The 27507-nt window shown below is 39.6% G+C and overlaps 1 protein-coding gene across 1 annotated transcript in view; it reads right to left on the reverse strand.

Moving 5' to 3' along the window:
• Nucleotides 1–4511: 4511 nt before the first annotated feature.
• ARFGEF1 (ADP ribosylation factor guanine nucleotide exchange factor 1) overlaps nucleotides 4512–27507 on the reverse strand; it is a 171072-nt gene continuing 148076 nt past the window's right edge. The window contains exons 30-39 of the mRNA XM_039524399.1: nucleotides 26867–26996; nucleotides 24860–24995; nucleotides 24635–24773; nucleotides 19061–19133; nucleotides 15821–15950; nucleotides 11064–11203; nucleotides 10396–10564; nucleotides 8157–8295; nucleotides 6865–6982; nucleotides 4512–5953 (exon numbers count right to left, since the gene is read on the reverse strand). Coding sequence (XP_039380333.1) covers nucleotides 5789–5953; nucleotides 6865–6982; nucleotides 8157–8295; nucleotides 10396–10564; nucleotides 11064–11203; nucleotides 15821–15950; nucleotides 19061–19133; nucleotides 24635–24773; nucleotides 24860–24995; nucleotides 26867–26996 — 1339 coding nt within the window. The 3' untranslated portion in view covers nucleotides 4512–5788. The remainder of the gene's footprint in view (nucleotides 5954–6864; nucleotides 6983–8156; nucleotides 8296–10395; nucleotides 10565–11063; nucleotides 11204–15820; nucleotides 15951–19060; nucleotides 19134–24634; nucleotides 24774–24859; nucleotides 24996–26866; nucleotides 26997–27507) is intronic.

Consider the following 27507-nt stretch of genomic DNA (forward strand, 5'->3'; position numbering starts at 1 on the left):
CCTATGTGACCCTGAATGAAAGCCAGCCAAGGGAGAAAAATGTAAACCCAAAACTGATTGTTACTACCTTGGCATTTTTTAAAAATATGCAGGGTTACAGACTGGACTAGCACACATACTGCTGTGTTTGTAACTGGCACAGCAGAGGAAGGGTAGGTGGATCTTTACTAGCATTAAAATACTATCTCAGACAGCATGATTTAAGACCCAGTGGCTGCATTTAGTAGAAAAGTCCCTTGTAGACTCAGTAGCATGCTGTCCAGATTGGGGCACAGGGGAGGGGAGGAAGTCAGTTGTGCTTGTTTGCAACCTTCTGCATTCTAGTTCAGCATCCTGTTAGTCAAGTATCAGAGGGGTAGCCGTGCTAGTCTGGATCTGTAAAAGCAGTAGAGAGTCCTGTGGCACCTTATAGACTAACAGACGCATTGGAGCATGAGCTTTCGTGTGTGAATACCCACTTTGTCGGATCTGTTAGTATATAAGGTGCCACAGGACTCTTTGCTGCTCATCCTGTTAGTGTTTGCCTTAATCTTCCCCCACTCCTAGCAGGTGCTGCTTGAGAATTGTTCATGTAGAAGAAACTCAAGACAGATAGATCCTATGGAGGGCAGACTTCCAACTACCCTAGTGGTAGCTTGCCAGTCCTCTTGATTCCTTAAACTGTGTTTAGTTCCCACTTGATGACAAGCTCCTTTGTATAGATGGTATTCCAACAGTAGCCTGGAAAAGTTAGTCCGTAGTATGTGATTTCCAGACCAGTAATATCCCAAAGCCTTCTCCAGCCTGAATTAATGTTGAAACCAGCACTGATAACAGGCCCCTGATCTGACCGGGACATGTTTTTTTGGAGGAGGGGTATAGGGTAAAATTTTTCAAATGAATTAAATCTGAAATTCTTACCATGGGGTATCTTTCGTCAGGATTCATTGCAAGAAGGAGCTTGTGCATAAGCAGTGTATACAGCTAGCACAAAAGCATACCAGATTGATAACAGTATCAAACTGTGGCTCTGCCTGATTACAGAATGTAAAAGGGAGAGGGGAGTTATTGGTGTCTAGGACCCATAGTCAAGCCCAGAAACCTACTGTGTTAGGTGCTGTACAAATCTTTCCATTTTTATCCCATCACCTAATGAAAAATTGTGCAGGTTCATTTTATTGGCCATGCACTTCCATAATTACACAGGATCCTCAACCAGCATGGGAAAAGGAAGAGGGTCATAGATGACCTAGAGTGACCAAAAGTGAAGGAAGATGAGGAGAGTGGTTTTCCTCAAACTGATGAGAGGACTAGGCCTCAGGCCCAGATCACCCCTAGGCTGTAGCCTTCAGTACCAGCACCCATGCAGCTACTAGAAAGCTCAGGAGCTAGGTGGGCTGGGAACAAGTCAAAAAACTAGAAGAGAGAGATGTATCCTGTGCACTATACCCCCCAACAACCAGAGGTGGAAAGAGACCAGGAGGCATTGGGTTCCACAGCCCGGGAGACTGGAGTGTGGTCTTCAGTTATTTACATTATTTTGCACACTTGTAAGTAGTTATTGATGGACAGACACCTGGTATGTCTCCAGTGGCTATGTTAATTAGTTGATCTGACTGTACAGTAGCTTTGTGATGAGTGCTTGGCACTTGTCTGACTCTTCCTTCTTTCCCAAAAGTGTCACATTCTTGCAGTAATATAAAATGAATAGCACTGGTAACCGAATAGCACTGGTACAGCGGTACACATCACCTCATTCCCCTCACCCTGTGATGCAAGTATGTGCGTACACAAGGCATCTCTCCTTTCTCATGCTGACTTGGACCCCAACCCTAGTGATGAGATGCACTTGGATTTTCTGTAGCAGACCTACAAACTATGAGAGGGCCATGAGCTCATATCATGTGAAAATTCTTGCCTTTATCCTTAGCTGTGCAGAGTGCAGCATCCCACAGCAGTACAGATAGCACTGACTACAAAACCATTTTCATCATCCTGCAACTGCTACATGTGCAATTAAACCTTTTTGTCAGGGGCTCTGTGGTCAAGGCACAGTTTCATGAGCCATGGCAGCAGAAGGTAAGGAAGGAGAGGAGGCATGCTCTCATCCCCTAACAGTGGGCCCAGACCCATTGGTGATGGGGGGTGTGTGTGTGGAGGGAGGAAGGTAACCACAAGCTTTCAGCACCCTGCCATCATGCACTTTTCAGTACATTCCAGGTTGGTGTTCATGACCCTGCCTCCATGGCTGACCAAGCTCTACGTAACACTGTTGTAGTAATCCTTTGGGTTGATATTCACTTGATCCTTATGGTTAGCACTGCATTCTCTACAAGCCAGCTATTTATACCTACAACCTAGGGGTAAAGCACAGTATTAATTGCCTCAAATCTCCATAACCCCCACAGCTTAGCTAGGTACCTATAACAGGCTGGGCTGGGGAGTTTTTAGATGGCAACAGCACCCTGCTTCTGGAACAGCATTACCTCCCTCATTTCACTGCTCCATGAAAATCTATTTTCTCCTGGGGAACTTCTGGCCTCACTGCTGGTCATCCCGTCATGGTGTGCTAGTTGTCCTGCACCAGAAGTGTTGATCTACATAGGGAGAATCTGCATAAGCTGCAGCAATTGAGGGGACTCTGAGGCCTGCCCCTGAAATGTGATCTACAATCTTGCAGAACATCAATCCTGCTACATAAGCAGGTCAGGCACAAGCAGCAACAGCTTATCCAAGGGTGCTGGATCCATGACTTGGCCCCAGCTAGAACGAACAGATGAGACACATGTAGAGCTGGAAGTTCCTCAGTAAGATGTGTTGGTGGGCTAAAACCACTTCCATAATAAACCAAGTCCTAGAGCAGCTTTAGTTAATGAGATAATCTTGGATATACCCCGAAAACCTAGAGCCTACTCTGTGTAACTGTTTCACCAGTGTGACTACACGTACGATTAGGTATGGGTCATGTGGTGCTGCACCATGGATGCTGGGAGAAGAGCTTAGCTAGTACATACTGTACTATGGATGTGACAGTGCACCCCATAAGGCTTTATAGAAATATGCTTATGAATGTAGATGATATAACGAATATGTTTTATGCTACATGTGCCATGTGACAGTATCTATGTAAAGGCTATGCTCTGACTCTATTCCTCCTATTTGTGTATGCATGTATCATTTTTGTGCTTGAAGTTACTGGCTCTGTACCTGCTTGATTTCTAAGTAGCCTTAATAAAGCATTTGTTCAGCTTCTTGAGAAAGGAACGTGCAAATTAAGTGCCCACTTAAAGAGCAATGAATCGTGGAAGGCTCCAAGCCACAGAAGAAGTCTATCTGAGGCCATTCAGGGTAGTATGTAAACAATGGATGCTACCTGTAAAAACCTAGTCGTGCATGGACATGTGCCTTGTCCATGTGACTCCAAAACTCCATCTTGGAGCTGGACTTTGCATAGGAGAGAGGAGGGGGTCTCCACCCACAAGATAAAGTCTATTTGGGAAACCCCTCCATTTTGTCTTCAGCTGGCTCAAGAGATAGCCCCTCCTCCTCCAAGGCTACCTGAAAGAAACTGGAACAAAGGACAGTAACTACAGGGAGTGAGAGTGATTACTGGACACAGACTAGAAGGAGATTAGTCTGTAAAAGGAAGCTTACTGGAACACCACATGGGTGAAATTTTTGTCTGTATTCAGTTTTCTAACTGTATTAGAGTCAGACTTGCATGTTTTGTTTTATTTTACTTGGTAATTCACTTTGTTCTCTCTGTTACTACTTGGAACCACTTAAATCCTACTTTCTGTATTTAATAAAATCACTTTTTACTTATTAATTAACCCAGAGTATGTATTAATACCTGGGGGGGGGGGGGTGGGGGAGGGAGGGTAAACAGCTGTGCATATCTCTGTATCAGTGTTATAGAGGGCAAACAATTTGAGTTTACCCTGTATAAGCTTTGTACAGGGTAAAATGGATTTAGTTGGGGTTTGGACCCCACTGGGAGTTGGGCATCTGAGTGTTAAAGACAGGAACACTTAAGTTGCTTTCAGTTAAGTCTGCAGCTTTGGGGCATGTGGTTCAGACCCTGGGTCTGTGTTGGAGCAGACTGGCATGTCTGCCTCAGCAAGACAAGGTGCTGGAGTCCCATGCTGGCAGGGAAAGCAGTCTTGGCACATCAGTTGGCAGCCCTAAGGGGGTTTCAGTGATCCAACCTGTCACAATGGACATATCCTCAGAAGCAAGAAAGACAGACAACCATAATGTATATTTCTCTTCATCCAACTACCACCACATGCTCTTGTTCATTTTGAGTGCCTCCTTCCACTCTAACTCATCCCCACAGGAAAAAAAAACAAACAGCCTTATGCCAGAGGGAAACAAGCCATTAAAACCCTCAAAAGTCTGAAGCTATGCTCCTGGCTGCATCCCCGCTCCCACTCAGAGAGTGATCGTATTATTTCTTAGAAGTTCAGTATATTTAGCTTCATTTGAAAGGTCAAGGAAACAGTGAAACAAGTAGGTGCAGATTACACTGGTTTGATTGCACTGATGAAAGAATTCAAAAACTTTATTGACCTATAACCTGATTAGAATATGCCAGATGAGAACCAATATTGTACAGAAAGTTGTACAGAATTTTTACATAGAAAACTTTACATATCTGTACCATATACATTTTGTCCATCTGAAAAAATTTTCTACATCCACTGTAATACAGAATGCTTGACAATCTTGTCTTTAACCATCAGGGCACAATTCACAGTATGAATACATTTCCAATAAATTTAACCATCCCCAAACCATGCCAGATTTGTTACTTTAATATATTCAACATTAAATTCTGTACAGAGAGTGAAATCTACATCAAACAAACAAAAAGAAGTGACAGCAGACACAACCTAGACTGTTTGCAGTGATTCAAGTTCCAGTCCTTGAAGGATCATCATATTTCAATGGCTCTTTATATTTAAAAGCCCTAAAACAAGTATATTACAGGTAGTTATGTCAGTCGTGAGATTTTCTACCTCTGTTCTTGACAAAATTCAGCAACACTAACTTTTGGGCTACAACAAAACAAAAATCATAACTCAAAAAAATAAACCCAAACTTCTAGTGCATTTGGTAAACCATAAAATGTTATGGGTTTTTAGCAAATCAATAAGAAAATACAGAAACAAAACAATGCAGGAAGAACTGTATAGTGTTTAATAATTTATATTACAGACCTGCATCTCTGTACATTTTTCACAGAAGGATGATTAGCAATATCTCAGACCGCCTGAGTGTGCAAAAATTTTTAAGAGTAAGAGTATCAGACATAGTTGCTAAATACCTTTTACCATGAACAATAATTTTCCATTCTTTTTTCACTATAAACAACATTTTATCCTTCAAAATCCAGCTCTCCTGAGTTGTACTTCTGGCAGAAGTTCAAACCTTTACATATATAGTTCTTTGGGTACGTTTTAATTTCACACCCGCCATAAACATCTGTTGCTATACTGCTGTCTAGGACAGTAAAGGATATCGTAGCCCATGCTGACAACAGGACCGTGCTAAAAACTGGCTCTATGCTCAACATGAGCCAGGAAAGAGAACCAATAGAGATAATCCATCAGAAAACTGAAAGGAACTGGAGTGTTGCAAGCCTGAATTACAGCTGTAAGTATCTGTACCATTAACCCTTAGATACATGTTGCCATTCAAAGAAACCGGTTTTATGGCTATCCAGACAGAAAGCCTCAGCTACCAGGTCCTTTTAAATAGCCAAGGGATGTAATTTCGTAACAGAGCAATATTCAGTCAGCGCTTGCTACTGCTTGTTTGTTCCAGGGTCCTGCTCTGGTGGTTGGGATATCTGAAAAACTACACCAATCCGCAGGAAAAACCTTCGCAGAACAGCTCGAAGTTCAGGAATTAGGTCAAACTGCATAATTTCACACAAGAGAGGGTAGTAGAATGAGGCATGAGCTCTGAACTGAGGGGGGAAAAAATAAAGTTATTCTATTGTACATCCACCTTCACAAGCCTGTTCTTTAGAGTGTAGGATTTCAAATACTATGCATCAAGGTGAGACACAAACGTTAATGGAGTTCAAGTACAAACAATTTTATAGTCAGGCTGCTGGATGAAGGCGCTTTGTATGTGATGTATTTTGAGGTATCCTGCAGTGGCTATATCCTGTATCTACATATTTTGTTAAACTATTGCTCATTCTGAGAAAGAAGGGGCTTTTCCTTTTCCACTTAAGATTTGTGCACCTTGTCAGCTTACATCTGCAGCATGGCATCAAATTTTACTAAACCCAAGAAAGTTTAGTGGGGGCCGCGGAGGTCTCAGATGAAAGTACAATAATTACTTGCTGTACAATTGCTGAAATATTCTAATTTGTTCAGAAGATTGATTCCAAAATTCATTATTACACATAGCGTAGGAGTATACAGGCACTGGGTGTTATGGGAAGAATTAGGAAAAGAACATATTTATTAACCATTAACCCTTCCCTCATAGTAGCTGTTTGTGGGAAGCAACTTTTAAAGACAGCCCTCAAGGCAGACGTATCATGTCTTCATGTTATTTTATCCCAGTATGCTTGTCCTGCCTGCCATCCCCATCCTCCTCTCTAGTGTCTGTCATCATCCCTCATGTACTGTCTCAAATCAGACAGCAAGTTCCTTAGGGCAGGACATTTGCTCAATTGTCCATAAAGCAGCACGAACATTTAAAGGTCTATAACTACAAAGCCGATATATCATCTTTGAAAAGCTGAAGCTAAAAAAGTACTAAGTTTTTTGAGCATACCAGTGTTCAGATAATAAAACTTGGAACCAGTTCTTATTTGCAGTACTGCTTATTTTATTTTAAAATATCTTTCATGCAAATACTTACCCTTTCATCACTTATCTTGAGGACCTTAGTCAAGAATAAGAGTAGTAGATTAGTCCAGGCTTCCCGGTGACTTTCTGATGTAAGAGTAAGGAAGTAACTTAGAGCTTCACTGCAGACACTATAGAGAACATTAAAATTACAGAAGGTAACAAAGTGTTTGTAAATACAATTGTAACCATAATCAATACTGAACAGGCCCCTGGCCAGAATAGCACCATTTTGGGAAAGGGAGTGTAAGCCTCATTAGCCAAAATAAATGAGAAGTGCCCTAAAAAAATGTAAGTAGGGGAGAGAATCTCAAACCCCATCCCAGTTGTAGTTTTGCACAACTGGTACTTTTACCAGTCCTAGGACTGTAATATCAGGGATGCTGCCGATCAGGATTGAACTGGCCTGGCAAAGTGAGGTGCCTGCCCCAGCCAGTACTATCATGCTCAGGCCTATCACATTTTCTTCCGATATATTACACAAAACGGTAGTAGCAGGCTCTAGAAAATGACAGAAGCAGAAAGATACTTAAAGTACTTCTGTATTTCATATAATTTCTGGAGGTGATAACAGATTTATCAGTCTTTCAGAGCAATAAAGAATCCTGTGGCACCTTATAGACTAACAGACGTTCTGCAGCATGAGCTTTCGTGGGTGAATACCCACTTCTTCAGATACAGTCTTTCAGAGTCACTGTATTATCTGTAAGTCTGAGTGCTATCACCACTGTATTTAAGTCCTACATTGTTCAGTCACTGGAAAGGGTTTTGTAGACTAAAAATTTTCTTCTAACAAATATGAGAGTTCAGAATAATTAATAGCTAATACCCCCAAGAGGCAGAGTGTGTGTCAGAAGGTTCCTGAAGCTCAGTGGCACCTGGGCTATTTCCTACAAGTAAGAGTATGTAGTGAATTCTCAAAGAAAATTGGTGTCTATTCTCAGATTCATGTGAAAAGTTGACCTCCTGTCCCCCTTAAACAACAGCAGCAAAAATTTTGGGAGCAAAGGAAATTCCCTGCCCCACCCCCACATGGAACACACACCAGGGTTAAGGCTGACACCATCCTATGTTCTGCTACTTTTGCAAGGTTTTATGGACAGGGCAGGGAGAGAGTGGAGAAGATCAGAAGAATTGCTCTCTTCTATCCCACATCAGGCGTTTCAGCTGTAACTTTCATTGTACTATTTCCTTTTCAACATTATATAAACATTAACTGTACATATAGCAAGTTAGATAGAGCACATTAAAATATCTATTTAAACACAAACCACATTAACGTTACAGCTATTGCAATGATCTTACTTCAATAGTCTTTGCTGGACTTCATCCCATGCATCGGTGCGGCTTTCATCCATGTACATGCGGAAAAGAATGCGCAACCCACAGGCCAGGCTACTGGTCTCCTGTTTCAAAAGATTGGGCTTTGATTTGCCTTTAAAACCTGGAGAAATGTAAGGAATATATTTAAATTTGTTACTTTCATCTTGAAGTTTCCCTTTGTACTTTTATCTTTTTAAAATCCTTGTTTGCCAGTAACTGGCTACTACAAATTACTCATTTATTAAATCTTGCAGCACAGGGCAGTGTTGTTGTTTGGGGTCTCTGTGTACTACCGTAACCTGAGTGATGAGATTGGAGTCCAACTGAGTCCTTGGGGAACCGAGTAAGAGAGGAACCCCAACACTAATCAGACAAGACACATGGGAAACAGAGACAGAGAGAGGTGAAATGACTTGCCTAAGGTCATACAGAAGGTTAATGGTAGATCCAGGAACAGAACTCATATCCCAATCCAGTACCCTATTCACTGGACTACACTGTCTGAATCACGCAGTGATGGTTTAAAATACTAATTTTATATAAAAAATAAATTGCTAGAACACCAAGGTTTAGCAAGCTATTACCATGTGTGCTTATTAACTGCTCTCATAAGGTTCATTACAGCTCAACTGCTATTAAAGATCTATACTGTATAAATGCATTGTTATACATTCACACCACACACAGGATCCAACTAAGATGGCCATGTGAGTGTATGCTGACAACAGACACCAAACAACTCACAGTATGGTGGGTGCACTATTGCTGAAAGTATTAATATACCTGGATTTGGTCCTAAGGAATAGATGAATACATCATACTACAGGAAATTTCCACTTTCCACCAACAAAGAGTCCTAGACAATGGCATTTATTTCACACACTTAAGTATATATATAAAACAAAGGATGGAATTTTTCAAAGAAGCCTATGGGAGTTGGGTGCCTAACTCCTTTAGGCTCCTTTAAAAATCCCAGTGAAAAAAATTAACATTTAGTCAAGAGTTTAAGGCCAGAAAGGATCACTGGATCACCTAGTCTGACCTCCTGTATATCAGAGGCCACCAAACACTACCCAGCACCACACTACAGTGCTTTCTGTCTTCAAAACATTTTACAAACGTTAATCTATCCTTCAAATCACTGAAAGGTATTATCAGCCCCTTTTATTACACAGATAATTTAATAATAGAAAGTTAGATGAGTTGATGAAGACCAAGCAACAAGTTATTGGGAAAAAAAAACAGGAATAGCTCTTAACTCTTAAGTTTCAGGCTTAAGACAATAGACCAGTGGTAGGCAACCTGCGGCCCATCAGGGTAACCTGATTGCAGGAGCCACTGGGAGCTCTGGGGGGCCGTGCCTGTGGACAGTCAACATCAGCAAAAGGTCTTGCAGTCCCACAATCAGATTACCCTGATGGGCCATAGGTTGCCCACCACTGCACTAGACATTGCTAACCACAGGCACCAACTTTCCAAAGTGCCAGGGGGGGCTTGACTGGCGGCTCTGACCCCGCCCTGCCTCTTCTCATCCAGTTCTGCCCCCTCCCCCAAGCACACTGCGTCCTCGCTCCCCGCTCCTCCCTCCCAACCTCCTGCATGCCGCGAAACAGCTGTTCACGGCAGGCAGGAGGTGCAGGGAGGGAGAGGGAGGTGTTGATTTGCAGGCCTGCTGGCAGGCAGGAGACACTGGCGGGGTGGGGGTGGGGGAGCTGATTTTTCCCCCGGAGCACCCATGGAGTCAGCGCCTATGTTGCTAACTCTCAGATACTTTCAGTTAATGAATTAATGTTAGCTGTATGACCTAAGGACTGAACTCTGTACTTAAATAAAGTCCCTACCAAAAAGGATACATGTCTCAAATGTAACCTACCAGTAAGCTATGCATTTACTTTAGGATGGCTAAGTACATCCTCACAGAGTTTGGTTTAATGTTATAAACCAAAAACTAAACTATCACACATTTTTATTTTATCTTTTTCCTTTTCTGAAAGGAAAGTTTCTTTTAAAGGAAAAGAAATGTCAGCTATTTAAGTAACCAACCAGAAAAGAATCTCCACTGAGCTCTATGACTAATTAACCTATAGCTAAGGCTAATGCACTATGCTGGTGCACCCTAAGGTGATATAACAAGGCAATCAGTTCAAAACACGCAACTGATTCAGTTCAAAACACAGTAACGTTGTTTTCTCAAATATTTTTCTAAATGGAGGTGACCCACCTGCTTTCCAGAGAGCAGTTCTTTGTTCATTGTTTGAATTAAAAGCTTTAGCAAATCTGTGAGATTCCAGCAAACAGTCCAGCAGTTTGAAAAGCTGTTGCGATGTTAGAAAACGATACATTCCTTGATCTTGTGTGTCCACATGAACATCGAAGTCTACTGCATCTCTCTTTAAGAAACAGATTTAGAACAGTCAGACTCAGAACAGGACTGACTACTGATTGTTGGTCATGGCAGTCAAGCTTTGCGATATCAGTCATTAACAACTGATTATGCCAACTTAAGGGCAAAAGGCTGTTGAAATTTTATTGTTCTATAATTTCTCTTTTAAAGACAGACACTATGAATTATGCCCCTTACCTTATTTCTAGCCATACACATACTTAAACTTAGATCTGGATAGAACAATCAAACAAGTAACACCACATACGAGGTAAAGAAATTTCATCACACACTAGTAATATCTAAATTTAAGCCTCCACAAAGTGGTCTGCCTCTGTGGGGGAGGCTGAATTAATGTAAGGTTTAACAGACACGTTGGTTGCTTTGTTGGAAATTATGTAATTGTTCTAAGAAACTATTAGTTGACTGAAGTCGCAAGAGCTTATGGAACTTAATCTACCAGTGAAAATCTTCCCAAAAGGCTAACACCAACCACTCAAACTTACTTGTGCTGCTGCTAGATTCTCTGCATCTTCTTTTTTGCTGGTTGCTGGGAAGAACACAATGTTGTCGATAGTCTGAATAAGCTCCAGTTGTACAACACATTTGATTAACAGAGCAGCAAACAACTTCTGTTCCGGAAATTCTTAAAAAAAAAACACAGCAAAATTACTTATTCTAGCAACTTTAACAGTTACTCAGGCAAAAAAAGCAAAGTACAGTTTAAATCTGTAAGTAAGTTATTTTAGTGAAGACTTTCAGGACAGACCTACACTTAAAAGAATGTAATTGCATGGATAGTTAAAAACCAAGCCTGAAATGTAAAAATTCATCCACTGAATTATCACCACACACAAAACAGTTTGTCAATATAGTTTTTAATTGGGAAGGGTTTTTTCCCCATCTTTTCAAACCTCTAAAATTGTTGAAGGGTTTTAGTTCAGTTTATAGGAGGCAGGTGTCCATCAGCACAAAACTACCCCTAAGTTGCGACTCTTCTTGGCAGTATTGGCAGAATAGCCAGAACTCAACAGGCAAAGTGATTGTCACTTATAAAAATGGACCCTTGCAGACTAGCATTACGATACATTTGCCTTCTCTATACTGGAAAATACTCACAAGTTAAATAGGGTGATTAGTCACTAGTATGTCAGGCATCTACACATACATTTGCAACCAAGGTTCTAGAGGCTGCTTTGTAACATTTGTTAGCTCTCCTCTGGGCAGGAATGAAAATTTTTTGTTCTCAGCTAGTGTTAGCTTACAATGTTACATCCCCCACAAAAAATTAAATTCAAGGAAAGAAAGATTAAGTTACTAATTTATAATAATTTTATAAGGAGTCAAATACTGTGTTTAAGAAATCTTGCTTTAAGTTACAAATTTACTAGCAACCTAAAGCAAGATTTTTAAACACAGGGTGAAATCCTGGCCTCATGGAAGCCAATGGGAGTTTTGCCATTGACTTCCAAGGGGCAAAAATTTCACCCAAGGTGTTTTTCTCCTTATAAAACTGTTCTATTTTTGCCCTCACCACAGAGAATTAAAAGTCATATATCCATTAAATGATATCTTCAACACAGTGTATCTCAATCTTTTTGTGCTGGCAACCCCCTTTGGACTTAAAAAAACAAACAAAAAAAAACAAACTGTGACCCCTTACCTTAAATATCATTAAGTAAATTAAGAATAATAAACTAATATTTCAAACCTATGCAAATATATAGAGAAGTGCTGTCAAGTGATTAAAAATTAATCACGATTAATCGCACTGTTAAACAATAATAGAATACCATTTATTTAAATATTGTGAATGTTTTCTACATTTTCAAATATATTGATTTCAATTACTACACAGAATTCAAAGTGTACAGTGCTCATTTTATATTTATTTTTATTACAAATATTTGCAATGTAAAAAACAAAACCCGGTATATTTCAATTTACCTAATACAAGTACTGTAGTGCAATCTGTTTATAATGAAAGTTGAACTTACAAACGTAGAATTATGTAAAAAAAACCCTGCATTCAAAAATAAAACAATGCAAAATTTTAGAACCTATGAGTCCACTCTGTCCTATTTCAGCCAATTGGTCAAACAAGTATGGTTACAATTTGCAGGAGATAATGCTGCCTAAGTCTTGTTTACAATGTCACCTGAAAGTGAGAACATGCATTCACATGGCACTGTTGTAGCCAGCATCAGAAGGGTTCTGATGACGGGTTCTGTTTCCTCAGATGTCAGATGCCACCAGCAGAAGGCTGATTTTCTTTTTTGGTGGTTCAGGTTCTGTAGTTTCCGCATCGGAGTGTTGTTCTTTTAAGACATCTGAAAGCATGCTCCACACCTCATCCCTCTCAGATTTTGGAAGGCACTTCAGATTCTTAAACCTTGGGTCGAGTGCTAGCTAGCCTTAGAAATCTCACATTGGTACCTTCTCTGTGTTTTGTCAAATCTGCTGTGAAAGTGTTCTTAAAACAAACATGTGCTGGGTCATCATCCGAGACAGCTATAACATGAAATATTTGGCAGAATGTGGGTAAAACAGAACAGGAGACATACAATTCTCCCCCAAGGAGTTCAGTCACAAATTTAATTAATGCTTTTTTTTCTTTAGTGAGTATCATCAGCATGGAAGCACGTCATCTGGAATGGTGGCCGAAGGGGCATATGAATGTTTAGCATATCCGGCACGTAAATACTTTGCAACGCCGGCTACAAAAGTGCCATGCGAATGCCAGTTCTCACTTTCAGGTGACACTGTAAATAAGAAGCAGTCAGCAGTATCTCCTGTAAATGTAAACAAACTTGTTTGTCTTAGCAATTGGCTGAACAAGAAGTAGGACTGAGTGGACTTGTAGGCTCTAAAGCTTTACATTGTTTTCTTGTTGAGTGCAGTTATGTAACAAAAAAAAATTTACATTTGTAAGTTAGATTGCACTACAGTACTTGTATGAGGTGAATTGGAAAATACTGTTTCTTTTGTTTATCATTTTTACAGTGCAAATATTTGTAATAAAAATAATACAAAATGAGCACTGTACACTTTTCATCCTGTGTTGTAATAGAAATCAATATTTGAAAAAGTAGAAAAACATCCAAAAATATTTAATAAATTTCAATTCGTATTCTATTAACAGTGCAATTAATTGCAATAAAGTTTTTTAATTGCAGTTAATTTTTTTATTTAATTGCATGAGTTACCTGCGATTAACCGAAAACCCTAATAGAGTAATTTTTTGTTGTTATTCTTTGCAGCTAGCAAATATGTATGTGCACTTTTCAGCGAGGTCTTCTTGTGCAATGGATAAAAAGAGCTCAAGCAAGTACTTTGCAGAATGAAGGAGTGAAGAAGGCAAAGTGCAGAAAATATGATTGCAGCTATTTAATGTGCAGTTTTACAGCAATCAAAAAATAAACCTCATTGTGTTGTACGTACTGAAGTGCTACGTGCTGAAAGCAGGAAACCTTTGAAATTAAGTCAGCATTTGGAAAGTAAACATCTACAGTTAAAGAACAAGCCTCCTGAGTTCTTTAAAGAGAAAATGGAACAGCTTGAATAGCCAGCAACCACTGATGCCAAATACAAGGAATGTCAGTAAGAATGCTCTTGAAGCTTCATATCTCACATCACTTTGTATTGCCCAAACATGTAAGGAACATACAATAGCCGAGAATCTCACACTTCCTGTGGCATTAGACATTGTTACAAGCATGCTCGGCCATGAAGAGGCAAATAAACTTAAAGCTATTCCTTTATGAAATGATACAGTTTCAAGGCATGTTAATGAAATGGCTGATGACATTCAAGAGCATTTGAAAGAAAAGTTAAAATGAAGTGAATTCTTAGCTGCTTAGTTTCATGAATCAACAGATGTTCCAGGATCAGCACAGTTCTTAGCTTTCCTTTGATACAATTCAGATGCTACTGTTGAGGGAAAACATGCTCTTCTATAAAGTGCTGCCTAGCCACATGACTGAATAATATCTATTTAACATTTTTGCTTAAGCTACCAAATTATTTTGAAATCGATTGGAAAAAATGTATTGTTATATGCAGTGATGCTACCAAAGCAATGACTAGCAAGAACAGCGGGCTTGTTGCAAGAACAATTATGCTGCATGCAATTTGGACCCACTGCTTCTTACACTGGCAAGCACTTGCTGCAAAAGGAATGCTTTCCGAGTTGCATTACTTGATGAGTCTGTAAAAGTTGTGATTTTCATAAAAAAGCCTATTTCTATCAGCTCGCCTGTTTGTGATGAAATGGGTGCACTTCATAAAAGTCTTCTCTTGCACATTGAAGTGAGGTAGCTCTTAGGGGGAAAAGTGTTAAGCAGACTTTCTGAATTGCGAGCTGAAGTACTTATGATCCCACAGGATCAAGGGACTCCTTTTGCTAAATCGTTCTGGGATAATTCATGGTTTCTTCAATTGGCTTACTCAGACATCTTCGATCATCTCAATGAGTTAAACATGAGTTTTCAAGGACAGCACAAAACCATAGTTGTGTTGGGAGACAAAGCAAGAGCCTTTGGAAAGAAGCTTGGAGCCTGGTCTGCTCAGCTTCAGAGTGGAAACTTCGAGTCATTTCCTCTGAGTTGCAAGTTCATTAAATCAATTGCTGATGACAAGAGTGTGGACATAAAACAATTAAAAACATTATGATTGAACATATACTTGAACTTAAAAAGCAGCTCCAGGATTACTTCCCACCTGATGACGAAGAACATGACAGGAGGTGGATAATTAATCTGTTCAACAAAGGAGAAGTCAAGTTTGCCGAACTTGCAGGAAGCCTACAAGATAAACTGATCAAGTTTTCATCTGACAAAAAGCTTCAGTGTTCATTTCTTTCAGAAGATGTTTGCATGTTTTGAATGGCTTAGAAGCATGAGTATCCTGAACTTGCAACTGAAACTTTGAAAGTTTTAATTCCGTATACACCACCATACTTATGTACATGGGGATTCTCATCAATGGTTTCTTCAATTCAACCCAACATAAAAAATCAGCTGGTACAAAACAAGCACAAGTATCTCATTGAAGGACTTTGTAAGACTCTTAATTTGTAAAAAGTGAACTTATAGTTTGTTTCTGTGTAAAAATATACTTTGATCTGGTACACAAAGGTTACTTGGGACCTTCCTAAACCCATCCTGAGACACCCCACCCCCACCCCAGGTTGAGAAACACTACTTTAACAAATACAAAATCCTCTGTTATCAGCATTCTTCTTTTTATTTAGAGAAAGACTTACTTGCTGTAGGTCTGGTTCTGCTGATCTCTTCACTTGCTGTGGACCCCACAATGGGCTGAATCTGGTGTCTATCTGAAGATCTTGGCTGGACAGTATCATGAATATCTACAGATTTCTGTGATATTGTATCCTGAAAATAAAATAAACCCAACAGTTGGTACATCAAATAAACTGAACAGAAGCTCACCAATGGGTCAACTTTCAATAAAATGTAACTGTAATTTACTGACAACAATATTTGAGGAGTTTTCTATTTCATTATTGTGATTATTTAAAAAATATAATATGCACTATAGCAGTTTTTTTATATTAGAATTGGGAGAAGACTAATTCAAGTCATAAGGTTCACCAAGACAAGGATTGACAACTTCTCAAATACGTGCATATAGAGCAAAGTAATATAATCAAATAACTAAGATAAAATATGTAATTATATATTGAAATCAAGAGAATACTTTGCACTTACAATCATTTTTTTACCATTTTCTAATACTTCAGTGGACCATGTACTAGCATGTCAAGTAAAAGCTTAATTCAAGTTTCAAAGGATTAAGTAAAATACATTAACTGTAGTATAATTCTGAAACCTGGCATTGCTCTATACCTTCCTTCCAAGTGCTTTATTTACAAATTCTTAGACCCACCCAGCGAAGCATCATTTTCCAATATATAAATGGGTGAAAATGTGGCATAGGGACGTAAGTGGCAGATCTTTGAATACTTCAAATAGCAAGAGTAAGTGGGCAGTATAACTGAACTTTAATCTTTATTTGCTTCAAGTCCCCTGAAGTCATGAATGATCACCTCATGATGTGTGGTGGGTATAAATCTCAGAAGTCTGCTGCAGCAAGATGTTGGCTTGGCCGATGGAAGTATCAGGTAAATGTCCTATTAAATATTATTATTATTGTTATTTGATAGCTAGCTGCTTCAGCAGATTTCTGGGATATGTATATTCGGAATACTAAAAAACAGGGGAGTCAGAAGACAAGAACTGACCAGATAAGATCTATGACTTGGGATGACCTGAAAGAGAAAAGCGGCTACATTATATGAATAGCTTCCTTATTCTTGCTGGGTTGAGTATTCTACATACTAAATTGAAGAATTTTATTTCATTTTTTCACTATTTGTTGATCACCATTAAGACTACTCCCTGCCTTTCATTTTTAAGTACTCATGGGAAGAGGTAGAAATATTAAATTATGTAATTTAATATAGAAATATGAATATTCTATCATTAACTGCCGAAGTACATTATATAGACGTGTGATTATTATTCCTTTCAATAAGCAAATATTTCCAGTGTCTATTGTACAGTAAATGCAATTTGAGACTATGATGATTTAAATCTAAGTATAGGACACTTATAAACAATTACAGCATACCAATAATAGTAACCAGGATTGGGTATTCAAACAGTGGACAACTCCTCTCCTCATTTTATATGAATGCATGTTTGATTTTATACTATTGTGTATAATACCCAGCACCGTTACCAGGGCCGGCTCCAGGCATCAGTGCAGCAAGCAGGTGCTTGGGGCGGCCAATGGAAAGGGGCAGCACATCCGGCTCTGCGGCGGCAGGTCCCTCAGTCCCTCTCGGAGGGAAGGACCTGCTGCCGAAGAATGAAGTGGCGGTGGTAGAAGTACTGATTGTGGCTTCCCCCCGCCACTTGGGGCGGCAAAAATGCTGGAGCCGGCCCTGACAGTTGCACTCAAAACACTTTTAAGGAACAATCTAAGACAAGAGGGCCGTTCTGATACAAAATAAAGGGAGGCAAAGTGCTCTACTGGTTATGGAGGAATGGGAGTCAGAACTTCTGGATTTCATGTCCAGTTTTTGCTGATGCCTCGCTCACTGCACGAAACTGGGCAAGTCACAACTACTGTCTCTCAGATTATACATCTGAAAACATGGGTATAAGACTTCCTACCTATCTCACAGGAAAACTGTCAATCAGCTTTATTTAAAAAAAAAAAAAGAGTAAACTTAACTGCTGATTGATCATGAAAATCCACAAACCCCAGCAAACCAAACCACAGGATCTAAGGCTACGTCCTCACTGAAAAAGGTACATGTTTTACATTGAGATAGCTAACTTGACATCAACACACATTTTTTTTTTTGCAGTGAAGACAAAGCCTGAGACTCTGGGCTTTTTATAAAACATCACTGTAACATTTAAAAGGACAACAGCAGCTTTTTAGTTTATTCAAATGATCAAGGACTATCCAGTGCAATATTCAATTATTTACATATTGTACAACTTTCAGCTTTATTTCTAATAATTTCAAATGACTGGAAGTTCAAAAATATTGCCATCATCTACCATTTTATATAGTGCTTTTCACGTTCAAAGCACTTCACGCACATCAGGATGTGGCAAGTACATCTAATAACACTGAATGAGAGTATTGGCTAGAGGTCTAATACAACCAGAAATGGAACAGTTCACATATGTGTTTTCTCATAACTAGACCCCATGAAGAGAAATGGAGGGAGTTCACACCTTAGTGTTACTGTTCTGGACCTTGATCCTGCAATGACATCCAGATAGATGGACCTTTTCACCCATGCAGAGTCTTAGGCCCCCCATGTACTATGAAGATTTACCCACATGCTTAATTTAAAAAGCATGAGCTGTTCCATTGAAATTAATGGGACTCAAGCCCTTAGTCACATAAGTATGCAAATCCAAAGAAACAACAGCATGTCAGTTTACACCATCCAGGCTTTGAGACTAGATGGGCTACAAACTTTATTTATTTTTAAATGAAAGTTTATATTCTTATTATGAAACAAAATCTGTGAGAAACCCTAAACAATCACTGAAGCGCAATGATTTCTGTGATTGATTTTATTGTGCTAGCCTAGCTAAAAAGATAAATGTACTCATTTAAATTAAATCAAGACAACATTATTGTCCAAGGAGCCTGGACACCACTATATATGGGGGTTATCAGGAACGTGCACATGTACTGGAATATAGCTTACCTACTTCTGCACAACACAATGTCCGAGCACTGCGTTAACAGACTGAAAAAACACTATTTCTTGGCAACTGAATGTTTTGGTTTTTTTTAAAGTACATTATCTAGAAAAGCATTTCTAACCAAACCACATCAAAATTTGGATCTAAACTAAGCACATTTTACTTGTTCCATACAACAATGTATATTCAAGGCAAACCCGTGAGAGCTTTAAAAAAAAAATTAAAACTCATTTTACAAAACATACCAGCTGTTTCTCTCTCACAGCAGATGGTGATACAGGGCCAGCCTCTCCACCTGTCGGTCGCCAAGTCAACAGCCTTGAAAACACAAAGAGCACACACTCAGCAGTTTTGAAACAGAAATCACACATTTAGATACTTACATACAAGACACACATTCGTATGCAATGGTTGCCCTGTGTCTAGTATTGTTAGAAATTAAATTGATAAAAGGCATGAAAAATGAATAAAAAATGGAGGCAAAAATATACTCTTAATAGATGCTTCCAGAAATCTATAATTTAAATACTGTTTTTGAAATATAGTTTGTTTCCGTTATACGCAAGAAATAAAAGTAAAAATGTTTACTTCACATTTTTCCAACTATAACTACTTTAGTTCTTAGCTTTAAAAAGAAAAAAACCTCTGGTGTTCTTTGTAAACTTTATAACTGATACAGAGCAGAAGCGACAGTAACACTTTGCACTTCCTTAACCTCCACCTTAAGATGTCAAATCACTTTGCAAACACTGAAGAATATCCTTGTGAATTATTTGTATTACAGCAGTGCCTAGGTTTCCTAACTGAGATCAGGCCCCACTGTGGCAGGTGTTGTACATGCACATTGTAAGGTCTTCAGAGAGCATTACTACCTAAATAGGCAAGACAGATAAAGGGTCGGAGAAGTGGATACTAACATTTCTTATTTAATAGAATTGGAACTAAAATCCAGAGAGACTAAATGATTTGACAAGACAAGAATGGATAAGAAGTCTATGGAAGAGCTTGGAATTGAACCCAGATCTCAAAAGTCCCGGTCACAAAAGTCTTCAGGCAACACAAAGCAGGCAAAAAGTTGTTACAAAGGGGTAGCTGGGAACTCTTCTGGAATAGAGCTGGCTAAAGCCAATGTAGTTGGTTTTATGCTACCCAGTCACCATCACTACCTGTGAAAGGAGGTGGGAAAGAGTGGGCCCAGAGCATGCTGCACTTTAACAAGTCTCACTGGCATAATGGCCTTAGGGAGCTATTAAGTGCCTGCAGAAGTTAGACTGTTCCAATTTTTGCCAGGAGCCAGTTCCCAGCTCCTGGCCAGTACCAGGATAAGAGGAGGGTCAATTTTGCCTCTATCAATCTCAGCTATGCCAAACTCTGCTCTGGCACACCTGAGGGTATGGCTTCAGCTAAAATAACATTATATATTGTACAGATTGTATTATTTCTTCTGATTTGTAACAAAGACGACTTCCATCCAGGGCACCAGAATCTGATGCCTGTGACTTACTCAGAAGTGTGTGCACATGCCTGGTGGGGCTCATTGCAGGATTTTTCTACTGTCACCATGTTGCATAAGTATAGGAGCAAAGGTAGGGCAATGATTTCCACAAAAGCAATTGAGATATTGAATTAATAACGCAATAACTTTGCAAGCATGCCAGGACACCAATTTTACCCGGCTACCCACATGATTCTTCACAAAAGTGATCAGTAATTATTTTAGTTATCTCAGCAAAGAGTTTCTCAAAGAAAGACAAGTAGTATTATTTCAGGATTGTTTAATCACTTTTGAAAACAAAGAGTACATCTACACTTGGAGCCAGCGATGGGATTCCCAGCTCGAGTAAACAGTCTCTCACTAGCGCTCATTGAGCTAGCATACAAAAAGAGTAATGTAGCCACAGTAGCGCTGGCACCGGCAAGCGGCAACATGGACTAGCCACCACACATCCATGTCCACAGAATCTGGGCGGGTTTGTACTCAGATGGACTAGCCTGTGCCACTGCTTGCAACTGCCCATGTTAGAGTGGCCACACTACTATTTTTAGCAAATAGCTTGATGAGAGCTAGCGAGAGTATGTCTAGCCTAGCTGGGAATATCACGCCCAGCTCCAAATACAGACATAGACAAAGAGAGCCTGTCAAGCACTGGCAGATTCCAGTACCATGTATGAAGACTCACCTATTAAATAACTTTTGAAGCAATCACAATGTTTCTCACACTTAGAGGGATATAAAATACAACATATAAAAAGAGGTTTACCGAGTTGCCAATATTAAAAATAGTGTGAGGTAAAGTGCTGACTGGTCCAAAGGTTACTAACAGAATACAGGGTCTTAGGGTACGTTTCCACTGAATCCAAGACATAACTGCAGCTTGGGTAGGCATACCCTCCCTAGCTCTAATCCAGCTAACATGGCTAAAACTAGCAGTGAAGTTACAGAAGCACAGCTTCAGTGCCAACTAGCAACATGACTATGTACTCAGAGGGCCTGGGTGGGCTTCTTCACTGCTAGTTTTAGCTGAGCTAGCAAGATTAAAGGTACCTACCTGAGTTGCAATCACACCTTCACTTGCATTTTAGTCATACCCTTATTTTTAAGGCATTGGGTCAAATGCAGCCAGTTCGTATGCTGGAAGGCACCTAGAGTTAATACTGAAGTCATTACACATGGAATAAATGCTAATTTATTAACTAACCACTTCCACGCTATTAGTAATAAAGCCCTTGCCCTTGATGCAACCATATATACCTCTGCGCTCTTTGCTTCTGCCTGCACTTCAACAAACAGTGTCAGAATAAGGAGAAAGGAAGAAAGAGTAAGTGAAGTTACTCAGAGCAAGGAGGGGTTGTTTTCCTCATCCCCAAGCACTGGAGCAGCATTCAGAACAAGCTGTGTTGTCAGGGCTGCACTGTAGAATAGAAAGAGGAGAGAACTGAGGCTCTTTGTACAGCTGTGAGGGCAGGAAAAGCCCCAGCCCAAAGAGAAGAGAGACAAAAAGATAGGACAAAAATATGAACTCCATGAAAAGGAGACTCTGCAGAGAAACTGCATTGCAGGTCACAAGAGAGCTACAGCAAAAAGGCCCAGCTCCCATTGGAAGAGGAAGGAAGCCACAGGCATGGAGGGAGAAAAATAAGGTAGCTTAAGGGCACAGAAACAGCAGAAAAACAGGATGAAAACAAGGAGTTTGCAAAGAAAAGTTCATTTTTGAGGGAAATGGAGTCAGTATTTCCACTAACCCTTCTAGAAAGTCTTAAATTTTGCTGAGAAGACATGGCTAAAATGAACAGGTCATTTTGAGCAGTTTCATGTTGCATCAGGGTTGTCAGTAACAGTGATGGGTACCAAGTAAATGTCCTCATATGCCCTGGAAGATGAGGCAGACGACATACTGATCAGAAGACTGTATGTAAAAACACTGATAAAGCAGATGATGTTTCACTGGAAAGGCTGCACATCTCCCACAGAATATAAATGAGACCAGAGGGATGCTTGGGATAATACAAAAAATTCAACCTATAAAGCTCAAGAAGAAAACTGAAAACCTGAGGAAACTCTGATAGAAGACAGACAGGAAAAAGAGAATGGAACATATGGAAAATGTGGTAGAAAATCACAATATTAATGGAAAATGTGTCCAGCCTAAGAAGCAAAATACCATAAATGTCAGCAAAAGGGAAACTGTGAAGCATTATGCAGGTCTTAAAAGCAAATGCTTAGTAGACAATGCAAAAGAACCACCGTAAGAAGTCCACAACAGAAATTGTTACGGAGCAGCCAATGTCTGATTGTATGAATCCACAGAACAGTGAAGGAGCTTAGCACTTTGGTGAAAATGAAGACTTAACACATTCTGCTAGCACAAGTTCATATTAAAAATGTACATAGTAGCTGGCACAATGGGTTAGTGTGCTTGGCTTTTCACATCTGGCGACATGGGTTCAAATGTCATTCTCGGTCACACCAACAAAAGACACAGTGGTGGTTTCATTCCAGCCTTCAGCAAGCAGTTATCCACATCACTTCACCACCACACACAATCTGATGCTTTGATAGGGTGTGAAATTTATTATTGGTTTAGCTCAAAGAGTTGTATTATTAAATTAAACCTGAAACATCTGGGAACTGGCTACCTTTCTGTGGATTTTGTGTTGCTTTGGGTGGTGTGTTGAAGAGGTTTCTAGCCACTAAAGACAGGGCAGAGTGAGATATTTGTGAGGAGAAAGTCCCCCTTCGCTGCAATTCCCTCTGCACTTCAGCCTGAATGCCACATGCATCCCAGATCCCCCACTATCAGTTCCTAATCCCTCCACTGGGCCAGGTAACATCAGGAAGTCACACCATGGAAAGGAGAAAAAGATATGGAGCCAGCAGTCATGTGCAGCCCCAGCAGTGCTGTTACCTGAGTCAGGACAGAGACAGTGAGACTTCAGAATGGGTAGGGAGTTGCACACTCTGGCTTTGTCTACGCTACACCCCACTGGTGGTGGTGTGTAATGTATGTTTAGCTATGTGCTGGCGTGAAAAGCTCACTATGTCCACATTGTGGTGTGTGGCTACACGTGTCAGTGAAAGGCCCCGGAAGCAGGGAGGCTGTGGGGGAAGGATTCAGCAGCTCTTCACTGCCAGGACCTTTTGTTGTGGTGAGAAATGGCTCCAGCAGTGGGGAACTGGCAGAGCCTTTCCCCACTGTTGGCATCTTTCACTGAGGTAGGGAAGGCTCCAGCAGTGGGAAACTACACTGCTTAAAGGTGGAGGCATGGCTTGGGCAAGTAGGGAGTCGTGCAGGCATGTACTCAAGTACATACCCACACCCTTCAGGCATTTCTTTACTCTAGTCACCTAAGCTGTGCCTCACCACCTACACTGCTATTTATACCTCTGCTGAGGGGTGACACAGATATGGACACTACACACTGCCGAAAAAAGCCTACAGTATAGATGCACCTTCTGGGAGGGAGCTTGGGGGTTGGAGGATTTTAGTCTTGAACAACAGTGACAGTGATTTTCTATTTTTTCACACCCCATAAGCATGCATGGTGTACTGTAGCTGACGTGGCAAGACCCTTCCCCAGGGAGCTTACAGGCAGAATTAAGATATAACACAGCAAGGAAAGACAAATATATGAGGGTTGTGAAAGGTTAAAGGCCACAAAGAGATTAATACATCACACTAGGAACACTTTGTTAATTCTTCCTCCCCCCCTTTTTTTTTTTGCTTTTGTTTTTTAAGTAAACAGATTAAAATTGGGCAAGTGTGAAGATGATGAACCAACTATCTGGCTTCCCTGACAAATTAAGAAGCTTACTCTAATACACTTCACTTAGCATATTTTATAGCAAAACTCCTGTTAGATTATTTCATGTGTACTTAAAAAATGGAAAGGCCCACTGACCAATAAATAAGACTAAGAGAAGAAGCGAATAAAACCAGGAGATACAATTCTTCCTCAGTGAAGCTGTAATTTTAAAAAATTGATTAGACCTCAATAATTCCTGTTAAAAAACCTCCCATGTTATATTTCAAAGGTTTTTTTAAAAAAAAACAGTTGATTAACATTTACAATATATAGAAAAAGTACACTGAATACCCTTGTTATTCTGAATCAATTTGCTGTTCTAAAAGACCATTTATTTTTAGTCTTCTCTTGACAAATAAGCAAAAAAAATATTAAAAACATTAAATATAATATCCCAACTTTTTGGTCACCCATAGAAAATGAAATTGATTTAAAACCATGGAGCCCTTATCCAAATTATCTTCTAAAAAGAACAGCGAATACAAATTTTACAATAAAAAGAGGAATTTTCTTACGCATGGGGGATTGTGGTTTTGAAGATATCCAGCATGCAGTTGCACGTTTTATCCCAGATTTCTAGGGTAAACTTTTCACCATTTAGAATGACGACATTCTCCAAACAGTTGGTACCAGATCGTGCTAGCTGTTCATTGTCTGGAAAAGAAAATAGTGCATTTGTTTGTTTGTACCCAACAGGATAAAATGTTAGCATTGTCTAATACAACTTGGTACAGTCTTACCTTGCTGCACACACCAGTACAGCTGTGCAAATATATCATCCAAAAGGACATCACTAAGTACTTCTAAATACTGGGTGAATACATCACATATTGCATAAAGTGCATGATTGCAAGTAGTTGTCATCCATTCAGCTTTCTAGGAGAAAAAATAGCAAGGTGTGTACTACTGTAAAGTTTCAAATGTATCTTATTAAGAATGCGTGAAAGTTTTATTTTAACTTGTAGGCAATTCCTGGTCATCTGGTATTGGGTACTTGTTCCATCTGCACCTCTTTCCTAATTTCTATTTTTAATCCCTACTGCTATCCCTAAACTAAATTGCAACTACTATCCACAACGACATGTAATGCTGCATGGATTTGGAAGATAGGCCGGTCTAAAATAGGCCTCTCCACTTTTACCCTACTTACTGTGAGGTTAAGAGCATCAGCTTCAGTAACGCATTGATAGCATTAGAAAGCATAAACGAAGAAAGCATGAAAACCTGATCCCAAGGAGAAATTAAGTAATGTAAATGTGAAGAGTACCTGACATCATAACTGTAGCATACAGTAACTCCCTTTCTTTTTGCTACTATTTGAGAGCAATGTAAAGATTATGTAAATCATTAATGGATGCTAATATAAATTTAGTCTCACTCACAATTAGCTAACTTTCCTATATCTTAATATTTGACAAAGAAAAAGAAAATCTGGTCTTTCACAAATTAACTCTATGTATTTTCCAAAAGTAGTTGATATCTTGACCATATTTATAACCTATTATATCTGCCACTTTAGGATAAAAAAATATATGGCACAGCTGAAATGTATGAAATAATCAATCACTAAATTACCAGAACTTAGATGATCTTTCTTTAATGCTTTTAAAAGCAAGTGGCACCCCCCACCACCTCAGATGTGTGGGGGAGGGATATTGCCTGGGTCTCCAGGGAGAAGAGGGCTCTGTGGTTTCTTTCAGGATCTTTCCACTTTATCCTGCTCATGGGAGCTCAGCTTTCTCACGGATTTGAAAGGTGGGATTACTGCTGGGGGCAGCATCCTAGCTGACTGGCTGCTTTGAGGGTTGCACTGGAAGCCCAGTGGTTCCCATGTACCAAAGGAGAGGGCACCCCACACTCCCAGCCCAGAACAACAGCTCCCACACCTGGTGTTTGGGGAGGACATGTTGTTTTGAAACTGCTGCGGATGTTGAATGAGTTGCCTTTTTAAAATTGGGGAAGAAATTTTATTCTCACTGCCAGAGTGGCCAGCATAGGAAGAGTTTTTTGCCTTCCCTACAGCAGCTCAGGGACCTAGTGGGTAGGTTAGAAGTTGCAACTTGGCAGGTGTCCAGTGCAGGTACTCATTCGATAGGGAGTCTGGTTCCCTGATAACAGGAATTGGGAGCTAGAGGAAGGTTTCCCCTAATGAAACTAGGACTGGGATAGGAGCTCCTGAAGTCTGGTACGGAGAGGTTTCAACCTCTTTTTCCCCAGCCCCTTATAAACTTCATATGCATGCTGTGCAGTGAGATCCCAGAAATGGACTGGAAACATGTGACAGATACCCTCCACCAGGTGAGCAGATTATGAAAGGAAGGATGACTTGCACTGAACGGGTTACTGACGGATAGTTCCCAGATGACATCAGTTAATAAATTTGTGGCCTACTTCAACCATATCCCCTGTGTCTGATCTTTCTTCCTGCAATTACCAATTCCTAAACCATTCTTCCAACATGCAAAATAAGAAACTATTATAACCTAGTACATGGAATTATCATCCCTCACTATACAGATGGGGTTTACAATACAAATAAGAAGAAAGATCCTGAGTACGTTCAACAGAACAGTAATACAATTAAGATTGCTTCACTTGTTGCTAGAACTTTCCGATTCACAAGACACATGGGTGTGGCTTTATGCGTGAGGAACATTTTTTCCCCCTAGCTGTGAATCGTATGAAAATCTCTCCCCCTCAACCTCTTCCCTCCGCCCCCGTTTTTTTTTTTTTTTTTTTTTTTATACCTCTGTCTGCTGTTCTGGCAGTTTCATGTTGTCAAATATCCTGAAGACAATCCTAAACAAATCCTGCCACCAGTGTTTTTCATACGTATGGCCATATGTTTTCATTATTTCAAACATTACTGTTAAGCCCCTGCAATTAAAAAACCACACAAGTATGAGGAACCATAAAAAGAAACACTATATGCCACAGATGTGTCACTGCTACACTAATAATAATAATATTCAAAACCTGCATGAAACACATTCTATACATTGTTTTTATTTAAAAAAATTAGTGGTAAAGTCAACCGGTTAAAAAAGTATATTTTTAGAAATTAAAGTGGCACCTGGAAAACAAAGCAAGCATTCATTAGCACTTCAAACTAAATAGAATTTTTAAGTTTAATTTCAAGGGATAGAAAACTGAGGGCACAAATTTCACCTGAATAAACTCTTTATAGTTTTCTGTAACTTGTCAGAATTTACAGTAAAATATTATGAATGGAAGTGAGCTTTTCCAAATGCTATCTGAAGCTAGGAAATATTCAAGGTGACTTGTAAAAGAGAAAAAATTGGGTTGTGCCCTTTTTGATTCTCTGTAAGAACAGACAAGAGTTTTTAAAAGATTCTACTTATTTTTTTAATTGAGAAATTCAGGTCTC

Source organism: Mauremys reevesii, linkage group 2 (genome assembly GCF_016161935.1).
Source record: "Mauremys reevesii isolate NIE-2019 linkage group 2, ASM1616193v1, whole genome shotgun sequence".
Classification (NCBI taxonomy): domain Eukaryota; kingdom Metazoa; phylum Chordata; order Testudines; family Geoemydidae; genus Mauremys; species Mauremys reevesii.